Genomic DNA, 14,581 nt, shown 5'->3' with positions numbered 1-14,581 from the left:
CAGAAATCTTGTGGAGGCTGTCATATTTAAAGAGTTTTCATGACTAGATGTGGGCTGCAGGGATAAAAGAATCTCAATTTCTAGTCTAGCACTAGTCCACTAGGTGACTTGTTAGAGTCTATTTGCTATAATGCTTAATTTAGCCTGCATTCCATGCAGAGCCTCCAACCATTGGGAAAGTAGTAAAGATATTCTCACTTATGCTAAGAAGTTAGCAGAGTCTTTTTTAAAGCTTTAACTGCCTGGTTTTATGTAAAATATCGTACAAATTTTAATTTTCCCAAGTAATGAGGAAATGAGGAATGCCAAGTCTCCACCTCGGTCAGGGTTTTATCTTTTGTTTCTGGTTCTATAAAGCCAAGAGTGCTAACCACTTATCCCCAAAGTTAAGAGCTCTGGTCAATCTTTTCAGATCTCCCCACCCAAAATGAACCCTGCATCCTATTCCCTGAGTCTTTATCTTCAGAACTGCCAGTACCTGGGCATACTCACTTTTTAATATTCGGGAAACCTGTGCGTAGGGGTGACTGTGTTTGTGACTATGCATCCTTTTATGTGCTTCCCAGCTGTGGTTTCTTAAAGCCTTCTCATTATACTCTTAAATCCAGAAAGTTTTTGAAATATGTTGACTTATTTAAAATTACAGAAAAGAGCTTTTTATTTTTTATTTTTGATGCTGTGCTCAGTATTGAGATTTGGAGATGACCACTGGACTAGAGCTGTTACCGACTGGATTCCACGGGATGTCCAAAGAACACAGGACCGCCCACCTATGAGATGGTCAGATTTCTTCATCAAGACCCTGAACAAACGGTTTGATGCTCTTCAGGTTCCTAGAGTGAGCAGACACCACTGGGCTACATTAGCACGTGACAGGGTTGAATGGAGACATAACTGGCACCCGCTTGAGCAAATGGACGAACAATGGGATGATAAGTGATTACAAACTGTGCTCAGTAGGTAATCTCTCCCCCCCCAAACCCCCAATGCTAGGTGTTTTTGCCTGTACTTACAAAAGTAATCTAATCTACACAATCTGGTTTTACTTAATACTACAACCCTAACACCTAGAACAGAAACTGGCACATACTGTATCCTCAAACAATATTTACTAGTAAGAGGCTAAATGGGTTGAATTTATGTCCTGTATTGGTTCTTTCCTAGATGCCCCCTATACTTCTGTAAACCTGAGTGGGAAAGAATCAATAGAGAAGCTGTGTGTGTGTGTGTGTGTGTGTGTGTGTGTGTGTGTGTGTGTGTGTGTAAGCAATAGCAGAAGGAGGGGGTAGAGCAAAAGGAGAAGGAAAAGGAGAAGGGTGGAAACTAGGATCCCATGCAAGCAATACATACACATCTACACTGAGTCACAAATCTGGCCCAGTAGTGAAATAGTTTTCAAAATATAGTTGAGTGCCCCGTACAGCTATCTTCCCAAATTTATTTGCAGAGGATCTAAGAGAATCAAAAGTGAGTTCTAGCATTGACCTGCATATTGAGCTTGTAAGAGAGAGGGAGAAAATCTGCTAAGTGCTTTCTACCATAAATCTAAAAAGCCAATGGCCACAGAATACTGTAGGGAAGTCAAGGGAAATATATACAACAGAAGGTGGGGGAAAGGAAAGATCTGGAGGCTGGCTTGGCTGAAGAGGTATGCCCTAGGATGAGACTCTTAGCAGGTCCTTGAAGACAGTACAGTAAAACTTATAGGAATTCAGAATTTGACAGGAAGGATGGGAAACTATCATTAGAGAGCTAATTCTAAAAATTTATTATTATTATTAGTATTATTAGTGAAACACCATGAGGTACAATTGTAGACTCACAAACTTTCATGCTTTGGTTTCAGTTATACAATGATTGAGTACCCATCTCTCCACCAGTGCCCATTCTCCACCACCAAAGATCCCAGTAGCCTCCCCACCCCCCATCCCAACCCCTCCCCCCCCCATCCCACCCCGCCTCTGTGGCAGGGCATTGCCTTTTGCAGAGAGCTATATTTTTTAAGGGGTCATACCCAGCAGTGCTCAGGACTTACTTCTGGCTCTCTGTTCTGGGATCACTCCTGGTGGGGTTCAGGAGACCACGTGTGGTGCTAGGGATCAAGAGTTATACTTTTTTTTTTAAAAAAGGTGCAATAGCACAGTAGGTAGGGCGTTTGCCTTGTACGTGGCCAACCCGGGTGCAATTCCCAGCATCCCATATGGTCCCCTGAGCACCACCAGGAATGATTCCTGAGTGCAAAGCCAGGAGGAAACCTTATGCATCGCTCGTGTGACCCAAAAAGAAAAAAAAAAAGGTCTTTGTTAATTTTGTTCTTTCCTTTTATTCCTAGGTAAAGGTAAAGGCCCTCCCGTTGACCTTTTATTCCTGTTATGATGCCCTTGGTAACAAACTTGTTTATGGTTCTCACCAGAAACTAGAATGCTGTGAACCCTGGGAAGGACACAATGCCAGTGCCACTAAGAATCAAGTCCTGGTTTCACACGTGCATGGCAACCATTTTATATTGAGCCACACACAGCTCTGAGCCCTTGAGAATCTGGGATTTGGGACATGGCACAGAGGCAGGGGACTCTGCACCTTAGGGCCCTAGTGTTGAGCCAACCCATGCTTGATCAAGAAATGGTCCCTGTGCCCCCTCAGCACAGCTCAGAAGATCAAAACAAACAAACAAAAATAAAACTTTAAAACAACGCATAAATTTTCTGACTGGTGATATACAGTGTTCTGGAGAGCATGAGTATGGACCCCTCAGGACTTTTAGAAAGAATTGTTTTCATACATTCCCCATCGGCCAACGTTGACATCTTATATTTGGAGTTTAAATCACCCCTTTCAGGTTTCAGGGAAAGAAACTATACAATACAGATCTTGGTGTCCTTATTGCTTTGCACAGGGACTCAGACACTAGCTTTTATTTCAAATAAATTTTATTGGGGTTCAGACATGTGTTTCAGGGGTCAGAGAGAGAGAGAAGAAAGAGACTAGGGAATTTGCCAGGTTCTACCTCTGGCATCTCACATGGTTCCCCACTCCCCCAACATGCGCTGTTGGGGGTAATTCCCAGGAGTAATATAGTACCACCAGGAGTAATTCCTGAGTGCAGAGTCAGGTGTAACCGCTGAGCGTTGGGTATGACCCCCCCCCAAAAAAAAAAACTAAATAAAACAGCGATAAAGAGAGCGTGTTCTACACCTTCATATCTAGACAACAAAGAGATCTTTTACCTAATACCTCCGGCCAGCCCATTTTTGTGTGTGAAGTGACACAAGCTAAACGATGAAGGAGTTTCCTCTCCTCTGATTTCGAAACCCTAATTACTTTAGCTGTACTCGGGTTCTGTAGTTTGTACTCAGGTCAGCAACCCTCTCCGAACGCTGCACGTGTGTGAGTGTAATGAAGGGACTATCTGGGGGAATACAAACAAAAAACCACCACCGCCACCACAAATTTGCAAAATCAAAATCCTGAAAGCTAAGCTTGGTCCTGCCCTGGGGTGGTCCCGTCACTTGAGTTCCGGCTTCTTCCGGGTGGCTTTTCCCTCATCAACGTGGCTGCCGTCTCCTCATTGGCCAGTTTTCCCGCAGGTGTCGCTGCTAGCCCCGCCCACCGACTAGTCCCTCCTCCCGGGAGGAGGTGGGGGAAACCTGAATTCTCGGGAGGGGATTTGACGGACGAGCGCTGTGGGGGCGGGGCCTGGCGCCGGATGTGACGTTTCCGGAAGCTCCGGGTGTCAGCTGCCGGCACAGGTGGGGAAGGGTCCGGGGAAAACGTCGGCGGTGGGCGGGGTCGCTGAGCTCGGCGGGACTCGGCGGGGGAGCGGCCGCCGTGAGTGTGCCCGCAGCCTGGGCCTCCCCCGCGCCCTGGTCGGGGCCCCGCGCGCCCCCCGCCGGCACAGCGCTTCCCCGCCCACCCCGGGGGGGAAGAGCTCGGGGAAACCTAAAGTGATTTTTGCTGGGCTCTGGGACACGGGACCCGAAGTGGGCGTCAAGCCGTTGCCAGGTGGCCCCTCTCCATCGTGCCGGGCTCCTCCCGGGCTCCTCCCTGCTGCTCCTCTCAGCCCTCCTGCACATCTCGGGCCCCTCAATCCCAGACCCACCTCTCTCCACCCCTTCTTCACGGCTCCTGGGAGTGTTGTTTAACCCTGTAGTCCCCGGCGCTGCTTGCCCAGGGCCCCTCTTTCCCTCTTTTACCCGCTCCCTCTCCCCCTCCCCCCGCCCACCCCAGGAGATACAGTTGTCGACCCCAAAGATCCTCTTTGAGGGTTAACGAAGTGCCAGGCGCCTTGGGCTTCTGTGAATCTGGACCCCTCGACCAGCTAGGGAGATTTGGGGAGGTGTTGGGTTTGCTAGGGCCTTTCCGAGTCCCCCAAAGGAGTTTAGTGGGAACTGGAATCTCCTCTCCATAAAGGGGTTTGCTGGGGATGCTTGGTAGAGAAGAGGCCCCGTGGAGTGGGGGAGGTGGGCTTGGCTCAGTAAAGATGACCCCCCTAGGTCTGGGAGTGGAGAACGAAAGGGACACTTTGGAGTCCAATGTGAGGGTTTCCAGGCTAAGCTTTGTGACTGAAAGGACGCTCAGGGGGTCAGTTTGACACAATGCCTTGAGTTCTAACATGAATTCTGTAGCTTGTATATTCTGAAGCATGCTGACATGCTGGTTAGGGTGTACTGTTTTTCAGTGTGGATCTTTTGGAAATGATATATAGTTGAGTGTATATATATATATATATATATATATGCACTGTAGTACTGCTCTCCCATTGTTTATTGATTTGCTCCAGGGGGCACCAGTAAAGATTCTGTTGTGAGACTTGTAACTGTTTTTGCCATATCGAATACACCATGGGGAACTTGCCAGGCTCTGCCCTGCAGGTGGGATATTCTCGGTAACTTGCCAGGCTCTCCAAGATGGATGGAGGAATCAAGCTCAGGTCATCTGCATGCAAGGCAAATGCCCTGCCTACTGTGCTATCGCTCTAGCCCATATATATACTATATATATATATGAAATTCAAATTCATAAAATTTAAATTCTGGTTCTAACTGTAACAATAAATGTAAAAATTGTAGAATGACGGGGCTTTGAGACCCAAGGGGGGAAAACCCCAGCTTTTTTTTGTTGGTTTGTTTTTTTCCCCTCATTTTTAAATTACTTTTTGTGTCTTTCATTACTCATAGAATTATTAGTCTTTTAAGGTAGATTGGAGCATATTGTTTTCAAGATGAAAATTAATTGTCATGAGATGATGTTGTAGATGATGCAGATTCACAGAAACAGTATTTTGAGTAGCTTAGTTACGTTTATCAACATTCCTTCCCAGACCAGTTCCCTAACCTTGGATTCAAATATGAAAAATAGCACAGAAAAATAACACAGGAAAATGTTAATTGCTCTCATATTAAATGAAAGTGGCCAGACTTCAAGGTAAATAATTCTCGTGAGGGCCAGAGAGGTAGTGCAGGGACTACAGTGCTTGCCTTACATGTGGTCGTTTCTGGTTCCATACCCAGCACTGCAAAAACTTCGAGCAGTATCTTTTGAGCAGTGCTGGTTGCAGTCTCACCATCAGGCCCAAATAATAATCCTCCCAGAAGTTCATTCAGCACATTTTACCAGATTTGGGGGTAATTGGAAATGGTTAACTAACTGGGGAGAGAAATTAAAAAAAAAAAAAAAGGATAAAAAAGGTATTGCTTCTCTTATGGTGTTGAGATCAGACTACCAAATGGTAGGTGATAATTAGCATTAAGGGTAGAACGGAACTCACTGTGGCTCTTTGTAGTTATATGCTTTGTACCACCTAATTATGGCACAGAATTGTGGGAATTTGAGATTGCCGATTCTTTCATCACTGTGGGCTTCCTTGAGGGTCTCAACCTTCTTGTGGGAAGAGACCTTATTTGATAGGAGCCACAGCATATGGTATTTTTTCCCCTTGATTTCTTAAGATAGAGATTTGTGGGATAAACACAGTGGACGTGGCTTGGCCCTGCTGTGATGTGGCAAGCCATAGTATTTGATCCCATCTGTTTTCTCTTTTGCGTTTCCGAAGATCTTGGTCCTGATGTCTGACCATGGAGATGTGAGCCTCCCACCCGAAGAACGGGTGAGGGCTCTGTCCCTGCTGGGCAGCTCTGTGGAGGTAAATGAAGACATTCCACCCCGCCGGTACTTCCGCTCTGGAGTGGAGATGATCCGTATGGCATCCATTTACTCTGAGGAAGGCAACATTGAACATGCTTTCATCCTCTATAACAAGTATATCACGTAAGACACCTCTTATTTCCTTTTTCTTTTTTGGTGACCAATCCCTTACTCATGTCACTTTTGTGCTCACTCTGCTCAGAATTGCTAAAACTAGAGAACTTAACAGCATCATTAAGGTTAATCATTTTTGTTCGCTGCACCTACATGTTGACTATCTTGCCACTCAAAGGACAAGTACTAAAGAGTTATTTTTTTTTCATGACTCAGCCATTTCATGAGTCAGAAACTGAGGTCTTTGGCCTGTGCCCACATGGGCCAGCTGTTTGGGTGAAGGAATTGGTTTTTAAATTCTACATGTCTATTGATGATATTTTTCCTGCTCTCTCTCTGTCTCTCTGTCTCTATCTCTGTCTCTTTCTCTCTGTCTCTCTGTCTCTCTCTCTCTCTCTCTCTCTCTCTCTTTCTCTCTCTCTCTCTCCCTCAGGCAATTTTGTTATTACCGAATTTTGGCAGGGCAAAACTTGCTCATCTCTATTTATTTTGTAGCAAATTGAATGATTCAGGAAAAATATTTTTTCTTCTAAACCTTGGTCATAATCATGCAAATCATCAAATAACATTAAACACCTACAGTTTGTGTGGCTCATCACAATGAGATCTTTCTCTTGAGTTGCTTAGTTCCTTAGGGTAGGAATCATAAATAGGAGATTGCAATACAATTAACAGGAAATAACTCAAGCAGTGACAACGAAGTAATTTAAGAAGGGAATTTCATTTAAGAAGGGAATGGTGTTAAAGGGTCTCATTTGTAAATTTCCAGTGTCTTGTTCTTTTGTAATGTAAGGATCTTTAAAAAGGATTGTAAAAAGCTTAAAACAAAAATTGACCAAGATTTCATTTCAGACATGGGAGGTTTATCAAGAGGTAGAGCACATACTTAGCTTGTTGTGGGGCCCTAAATTTATTCCCAGGACTCCCTTTCCCCCAGCACTGCCAGGTATGTTCCCATTTCAAACTTAGAAGAGTTTCAGTGTATTCATCTGGTTCCAATAGTTCATGGAATATTTTGCCTGTATTATACCATTTGACCTTCCAATTCTATGTACTCGGAGTAGGCCACTGCATCCTCTCATTCTATGGAGGAAACAAGTTCAGGGCTTCATCATATGCCTTGACCTACAGTCTGAAGTGACGAATCAAGACTTTCAACCCCTTAATTCAGAATTGATTCTATCACATAGATCCTGTGTTTTTTGTTTTCCTTTTGTAAATCCTAGAAGGTAGTCTTTTGCAATCATAGTCTTGAGTCACGGAAAGTATTCTTTGGTATTTTTATTATTATTGTTAGAATAGGCAATATATACTTATGCTATAGAATTCAGAAGGCACAATACTACTTAAAACATATTTTAAAATTTAAGTCTCCCTGCCTTTCCCTTTACCTCCAAAGTATCAGTGATCTTCCCTTGAGTCAATCACTCTTAATTTGTTTCTTGTGTCTTCTCAGAGACAATATATGCCTATCCATTATATTCTGTTACGTTTTTGATCTTACATAATTCTGCCATACTCTAAGGCAGAATTTATTGGTCTTGGAGCTGCTAATATTTTGGGCTGAATAATCTTTGCCATAGGTACTGCCTTGTGTATTATAGGAGTTTTAGTGACATCCTTGTACTCTACCCACTAGTGGACTGCTTAGGATTTGTGTTAAATTTTCTTTTCTTAAATTAAGTTAAAAACATGATTTATAAAGTTGTTTATTATACGATTGTTTCAAGCATTTAGTGTTCCAACACCACTAGTGTTTTTGTCCCTCTGTCAGTATTCCCAGTTTCCCTTCCAATCCCAACCTTCCCACTTAGGCACCTAACAGATTTACTTTATATTGCTCATTCCAGCAAAACTTTTTGAAATAGCTAACAGGATAATCAGAAAATAAATCAGTAAGAACCAGTTAGTGATTACTATACGATTTTGACCTATATAAAGAAGAAAATTAAGACCGTTTAATTACAATATAATAAAATGCCTATACTCATTTACATATAAGTTTTCAACGGTAGCATCTAAAGTTATTACATTCGCTTTTATTTTATATTTTGATCTCATTACGGTAATAATAATGTTTCACCTGTCATTAATAAAACTTTTAAAGCAATTCTGTGTTAATATATTATGGAATTTAAATGGAATAGGTGGAACAGGCCTACATATGTAAAAGTTCCCCCTATACTTTATATAAACACTGTAGTTTACAAAGTTGTTCATGATGATTTGTTACAGGCATTCAATATTCCACTACTAATTCCACTGCCATTCCTCTTTCCCTCTACCATTTTCCCAACCACCTCTTAAGCCTTCCCCCATAGCAGGCCCTCGATAATTTTTTATATGACTTGTTATCAATAAATTGATCAAAAAATGTTTCCTTAGAAGAAAATTAGTAGAATTGTTGTATCTCACCATGGAGACATTAAGCCCTTATCTGAGACATTACGAAGATGTTGTTACAGGTTAAGCCTTCTGTGTTTGTGCTATGTTAATTGAGATTGGTTGCCTTCTGTATTACATCCCACTCCCTCTGGTGTGCTACAACTGGTTAACTGGTTTATCAGTGTTGTAGAGATTCGCAGCCACACATTCTAGAAAGTACAGAATTTCTAAGGTGGTAGTACAGCTGGAGTTAAATTTTTACTGGGTGGTGGCTCTAGGTGTGAACATGACTACCAGGTCTTCTCGGAGTACAGGGAGGTGGAGGAAGGGAACTCATTCTGACACTGAGAAAGCCTGGAGATTTCAGTCACAAAACCTGCATACCTGAATTTTTCAGCAGATTAATTTCTGGGTGAGGCTCAGTCCTGAGACAATGGAGTCCAGCCGGGGGCATGGCAGCAATTTTGCAGTATGAAAGCAAGTGGCTGCCTGGGATCTGGGTGGGCAGTGGGCTGACATGCCCCCTCTGGAATGCCCCAGAAGTCTCAGCCATGCACGGGTGTCCAGAGAAATTTGGGGGTTTTGTTGATTTCTTTTCAGATTTATTTATGAGACTCTGGAGCAAGGTCACTATGAGTTTACATGGCAGCGTTTAGAGGTGGTTTGTGGACCATGTTACAGTTTTAGAGTAGAGAAAGGGAACAGCTAGATTGTTTTAAGTTTAGGTACCTACAGAAAAAATGAAGATAGCTACATTGATTGCCTCAGGTCAAGCCAATCCAACGAAGTCCCAAATTAAACTCCATATTCCATAAATTAAATTAAATAAGCTGCTATACCACATGTCCCTCACACCCAGCTCTCCCCGGCCGAGGTCACTCTATCACTGCAGTAATAATCCAGCCTACTAGTGGGGCTCTAGATACAGGACTAGACTACCATTCTCTAGGGAACTGTTATTCATGATACCCAGAGTCACAGAACACAATCTGTTTCTTAAATATATAGGCATTATCAGAATCCTATCCCCTCTTGCTTATCACCCCACATAGTATTTTGAGAACAAGACCATATTCTTTAACCAAACATATTATTTAGACCTTGTTGGCCTCTTAGCATGTTCTAGATACAGATAGAGAGCAAAGAAGATAATTCTGCCCTTATTGGTGTGCCCTTCTTACTGTGGGAAGAGATGATAAACAGGTAAGTAGTCACAAAATGGAGATAAAAGCAACAGAGTGTTGTGACAGAATAACCAAGGATATTAGCTAAATAGATTAGGGTAGGGTTTGTATGAAATGCTAAGTTAGAGTCGTTCTTTCAAGGAACATGGGACAGACATTTCAGGTAATTTTAACTGCATTCAGAAACTTACAGGTAGAAAAAACCTTCCTGTGTTCTGGAGGTTGAAAGATGATCACTAGGCCAGAGACTCAAAGAACTGGAGCACATGATTTACATACAGAGGCCAGGTGTGATTCCCTGGCATCACAGGATTCTCAAGGATCACCATGAGTAGTGACTCCAAGTCCCAAGCTAGGAGTAGTCCCTAGCAGGAGAAGATCGCTGTGTTTGGGGTGTTGCAAGTCAGGAAGAAGGATGACTACCAGATGAGGTTGGACAGGTAGATAGGGCTACACCATTCAGGATCTTACAGGTCTTGGGGAGGAATTTTCTTTTTATCTTGAGAGCAATAGAAAACTATTGAAAAGTTTTAAGTGAGGTTGTGGCCTAGTTTAAAATGTATACATTGGTCTGCTGTGTGGTGAATGGTGGAGGGAATGATGAGAGAAGCCAGGGAGAGGGGGGTTAATTAGGAAACTTAGGGCCATTCAGGAGGGCAGTTGGTGGCCCGGAGAGCAGAGTCCATGGAACTTACTAATTGTTTGGGAAAGATGGTATAAGGTTGCTCTCAGGAATCTGCTCTAAGTGACTTAAGGTGTGTCTGTCCACTTACTGAGATGGCAAGAGTGGTGTTGTGAGGGGCTTGTGTGGGGTGATTCTGAGAATTCAGGACTGGTTCTTTTATGTGTTACATTTTCCTGAGATGCCAGTGAGAGATCCAAGTAGAGACCTGGTGGGAGGTTGAATGTGTATAGTGTGGATGAGAAGTTTGGGCTAGAAATACAAACCTAAGGGCCCTTACAGACAGGTGGTTCTGAAGCTGCAAGAACCATTGAAACCTTGTAGCACAGAGGTTGTTTTTATTTCTTTGGGGGTCACATGGCGGGGTGCTCAGGGGCTACTCTTGGCTTGGTTCTTGGAGGTCATGCCTGCGATGCTTGAGGACCATGCAGTACCAAAAATCAAATCCAAGGCCTCATACGTACAAGGCAAGTGCTCCACCACTGAGCCACATCCTAGCCCCAGCACAGAAATGATTAATCTGGGATCCAGTTTAACTGGACAGGAGTGCATTGATAGAATTCAGGGTCTGGGGACTTCAATTTTGAATGTGGGCCTCAAATTGCTGTGTGTAATATTTGTAACTTTGTTACAGACAGAAATGAAAATAGTGTTCATATCACATTAGAAGTTTGCTGATATTGCAAATTAGCATTTGTACTTGTAGCTATTTCAGAATTAAAATAGTTATTAACCCCATGACTAGATAGTGCATTAATGAACACATTGATAAAGAAATACAACTTTTTTCACATTCTGAAAAGTTTTTCAGTATATGTCACATTCAGACTTTATTCTGAGAAGTCTGAAGATTTCATTAGATCAACAGTCTTTGGTGATAAGAAGGCAAATTTAGGACTAAGCCCTGCAGTTGGTGAGCAGAGGAAGGATCAACAAAGGTGATTTGAAAAGAAGGTTCAGGAAGGGAATCCTAGAGGAAGGGTACCTGGTAGCCCAAAAAGGTCAGTGTTTGCAGGAGATCTGCTGGGTTGCATGAATGAGGACTTAAATTTGGTAACATTGGTCATAGGTGATTTGGGTGGTGAGCAACTGCATATATGAATTAAGAGATTGGAGTACGTGAAAGGTGAATGGACAAGAAGAAAGGAGGTAGTGAGTGTACAGTCAGCAGATTTCCTCTGTAAAGGGCCATATGGTAAACATTTTTTTTCAGGGGGTGGGATGTTGAGGGCCACTTGCTCTCTATCACAGCCTCTTGTTCAAAAGCAGAGAATAGCCAGAGTTAATATATAAACAAATGGGTATGACTATATCCCCATGAAACTTTATGTACCAAAAAATGACCAGAGGGCTTCGCCTGCTGGAAGCTAGTGACTAGATGTAGTTTGCCAAAACCTAGCACAGACAATCCCTTCTAGCTGCCCTAGGAAGGAAAGTGGAAAATGAAGGAAATAATTGAAGGGGAACAACAGTGTATGAATATGATACATGTTTTAAGATGAGCAATTCTAGAGCATAGAAGAATTCTGTGGAGTAGGAAAGACAGATAGTGCAGGAGAAAAAAAATAACTGTACCAAGAAACTCCAGTAACCAAGAGGGGATAGGTTTAATATAATGCCTATATTTGTGGGTACAGGGGAGGGGGATTGAGCTATAGGTTTGGGCCACAACTAACGATATTCAGGGGTTACTCCTGGCTCTACACTCAGGAATTACTTCTGGCTGTACTCAGGAGACCTTATGGGATTCTGGGGATTGAACCTTGGTTGCATGCAAGGCAAGTACCCTACCTGCTTGCTGCACTGTCTCTCCGACCTAACTGCCTTTACATTTAAGAAACTGATTTTGTTCTGACTTTGGCCATAATGAATGTCAGTCCCTTGAGACTGGAAGCCTGTTCCTGTGGAGCCCCACTAATAAGCTGGACGATCACTGCAGTAATATGATGAACTAAGCCCAGAGAACTGAGCGTGAGGAGCATGGAATGCAGTAGCTCATTTAACTTAATTTATGAAATATGGAGTTTAATTTGGCCCTTTGTTGGATTGGCTTGACCAGAAGCAATCAATGCAGCTACCTTCATTTTTCTGTCAGGTGTCTTCAAGACCCTAGTTCTGATTCTGTGGATTGATAAAGCGTTGGACTTGCTAAATACTAATAATTATAATAATAATAATAGGAAGATCTTGTTCAGTATCTTTAGTCTTTTTTTTCCCCCTGCTTCATTTCACTAGGTATATTCCTATCAGTGATGGTGGTTCATCATGTCAACATTTATGCCACTGAGAGGGGAGGAGGGCAGGCAGCTACTGCGAGAGTCATTGTTCTAGACCTTTTGTGGCTACTTCAGTTCAGGATTTAAAAGGCACATCTGTCTTGTTTCCTGGAGCAGTCCAGGCAGCTTGATGACCTCAGCCATATTTCCCACTCCATTCTCCCCCTACTGCAGAAATACTTTGCCTTTTGCAGACCCCAAGACGAAGGATCGTTCACATATTAAATCAGTACATATTTTCATGATGAGCACAGATAGTCAGCCAGGCCGTGGATTCTCTCACAGCTTTTTATGGTCATTGAGTAGCTATTTAGAAGAGAGTAGTAAGGGAGTCCCTTGGCAATGCCTGTCTTCTGTGTGAGGGAGTCTCCTAGAACACAGACTCACTTTTCAAGTCCTTCTTGTCACCTGTGCTGAAAAAAAAAGCTACAGTTTGCTGCTACCATTGTTTCCAGTAGACCAAAAGGGTTTTCAGTGATGCTCATACTTATTTTGTTAATTAACCTTTATGACTTCAGTGGAAATGATATAGGCATTCTTAAGAAAAACAGAAGACCAAAGAGGGCTTTCACTGGTTCTCATGCTTATTTTGTTTTTTATGATTGGTAAAAACGGTATAGGTGTTCTTAATAAAAACTGTATTTTGAATGTCTGCTGGAATTTCCTAATTATTTTTCCCCCAGATTTTTGAGTCTCACCTAGTAGAACTTGGAGGCTGTCCTGGCTCTGTGCTTGGGGATGTGTAGGGAACCATGTAATGCCAAACACTGAACCGGACCTGCATGTGCTCAGCCTGTTAAGCTCTCTTTGTTAACCCCTTAATTTGTTATTTTTATACAAAAATTAATATTTGTTCTCAATTAAGATTTTTTCTCAATTTTTTCCAAGCTATATGGCGAGAGAGAGATTACAGTCCCATTCACCGATGCAACCACTGTTTTGTTTCTTGTGTCTGCGTGAAAATGTTTGTGGTTCTGCATGCGCACAGGCTCATCTGCTTATCTGTTTCCTCTAAGCACGGATGAGGTCATATGATATGCTTTATTCTACCACTTGCTTTCTCAGCAGTGAGGACATACTAATTCATCTCATTCTGTCTCAGAGCTATTTCTTGTCTGTGGAACGGTTTTATCCTACATCTCTTCTGGCTTGCTTTCTCCCATTCCTTCCTCAGATGGCACCTTCCCGGAGATGCTTTTCTTAGCTGCTCTGTCAGTGTTAACCCCTGTCACTTCCTAGTCACTTTCTTCATGCTAATTTTTTTTCTGGCACTGATTGTCTACATGATTTTTATTTGGTTTATTGTCTGTTTCCCCACATTCTGTGAGGTGGGGGGAGAAAAAATTGTGTGTGTTGGGCGGGGGGCAAGGCTGTGGGTTACAATCAGCGGTTCTCAGGGCTTACTTCTGGATCTGTGCTCAGGGATCGTTCCTGGAGAAATTGGGGACCATATGACCATATATTATGCCAGGGATTGAACCTGAGTTGGCCATGTACAAGGCAAGCGCCCCACCCTGTACTGTTGTTCTGACCCAGGGAGAAATTCTTGTTGATGTCATTCAGTGTCATTGAGAATAATGCCTCACCCTATAGTAGATGACTAATAAATATTTTTTGAAAGGAAGAATAGATAATTACGTTGTTTTCCACATTTGGGCGCTCAGTCATTTTTAAAAGAATTGCTAGTTGATGAACATATCGATCTTCAGTTTTCTCTACTTTTATGAACAATGCTCTACTGAGTGCCCTTAAATATCTGTCTCTATTTCTGTCTCTTTGTTCTGTTGTGTACCAAT

The 14,581-nt window shown here is 42.7% G+C and overlaps 1 protein-coding gene across 3 annotated transcripts in view; it reads left to right on the top strand.

Moving 5' to 3' along the window:
• The first annotated feature begins 3,715 nt into the window (after positions 1-3,715).
• The window catches only part of STAMBP (STAM binding protein), a 30,437-nt gene continuing 19,571 nt past the window's right edge, over positions 3,716-14,581 (top strand). The window contains exons 1-2 of one of the 3 annotated variants that reach the window (XM_056124353.1): positions 3,716-3,749; positions 6,053-6,267. In XM_056124353.1, coding sequence (XP_055980328.1) covers positions 6,065-6,267 — 203 coding nt within the window. In that variant the 5' untranslated portion in view covers positions 3,716-3,749; positions 6,053-6,064. Of the gene's footprint in view, positions 3,750-3,784; positions 3,829-5,680; positions 5,923-6,052; positions 6,268-14,581 lie in introns of those variants that run through there. The other 2 variants (XM_056124361.1, XM_056124345.1) reach the window with 2 other exon arrangements.

The sequence above is a fragment of the Sorex fumeus genome, unplaced genomic scaffold (genome assembly GCF_029834395.1).
Source record: "Sorex fumeus unplaced genomic scaffold, SorFum_2.1 ptg000006l, whole genome shotgun sequence".
In the NCBI taxonomy this organism is placed as follows: Eukaryota; Metazoa; Chordata; class Mammalia; order Eulipotyphla; family Soricidae; genus Sorex; species Sorex fumeus.
Note: the sequence above shows the minus strand (reverse complement) of the source record. Positions and strands in the feature narration are given on the sequence as shown.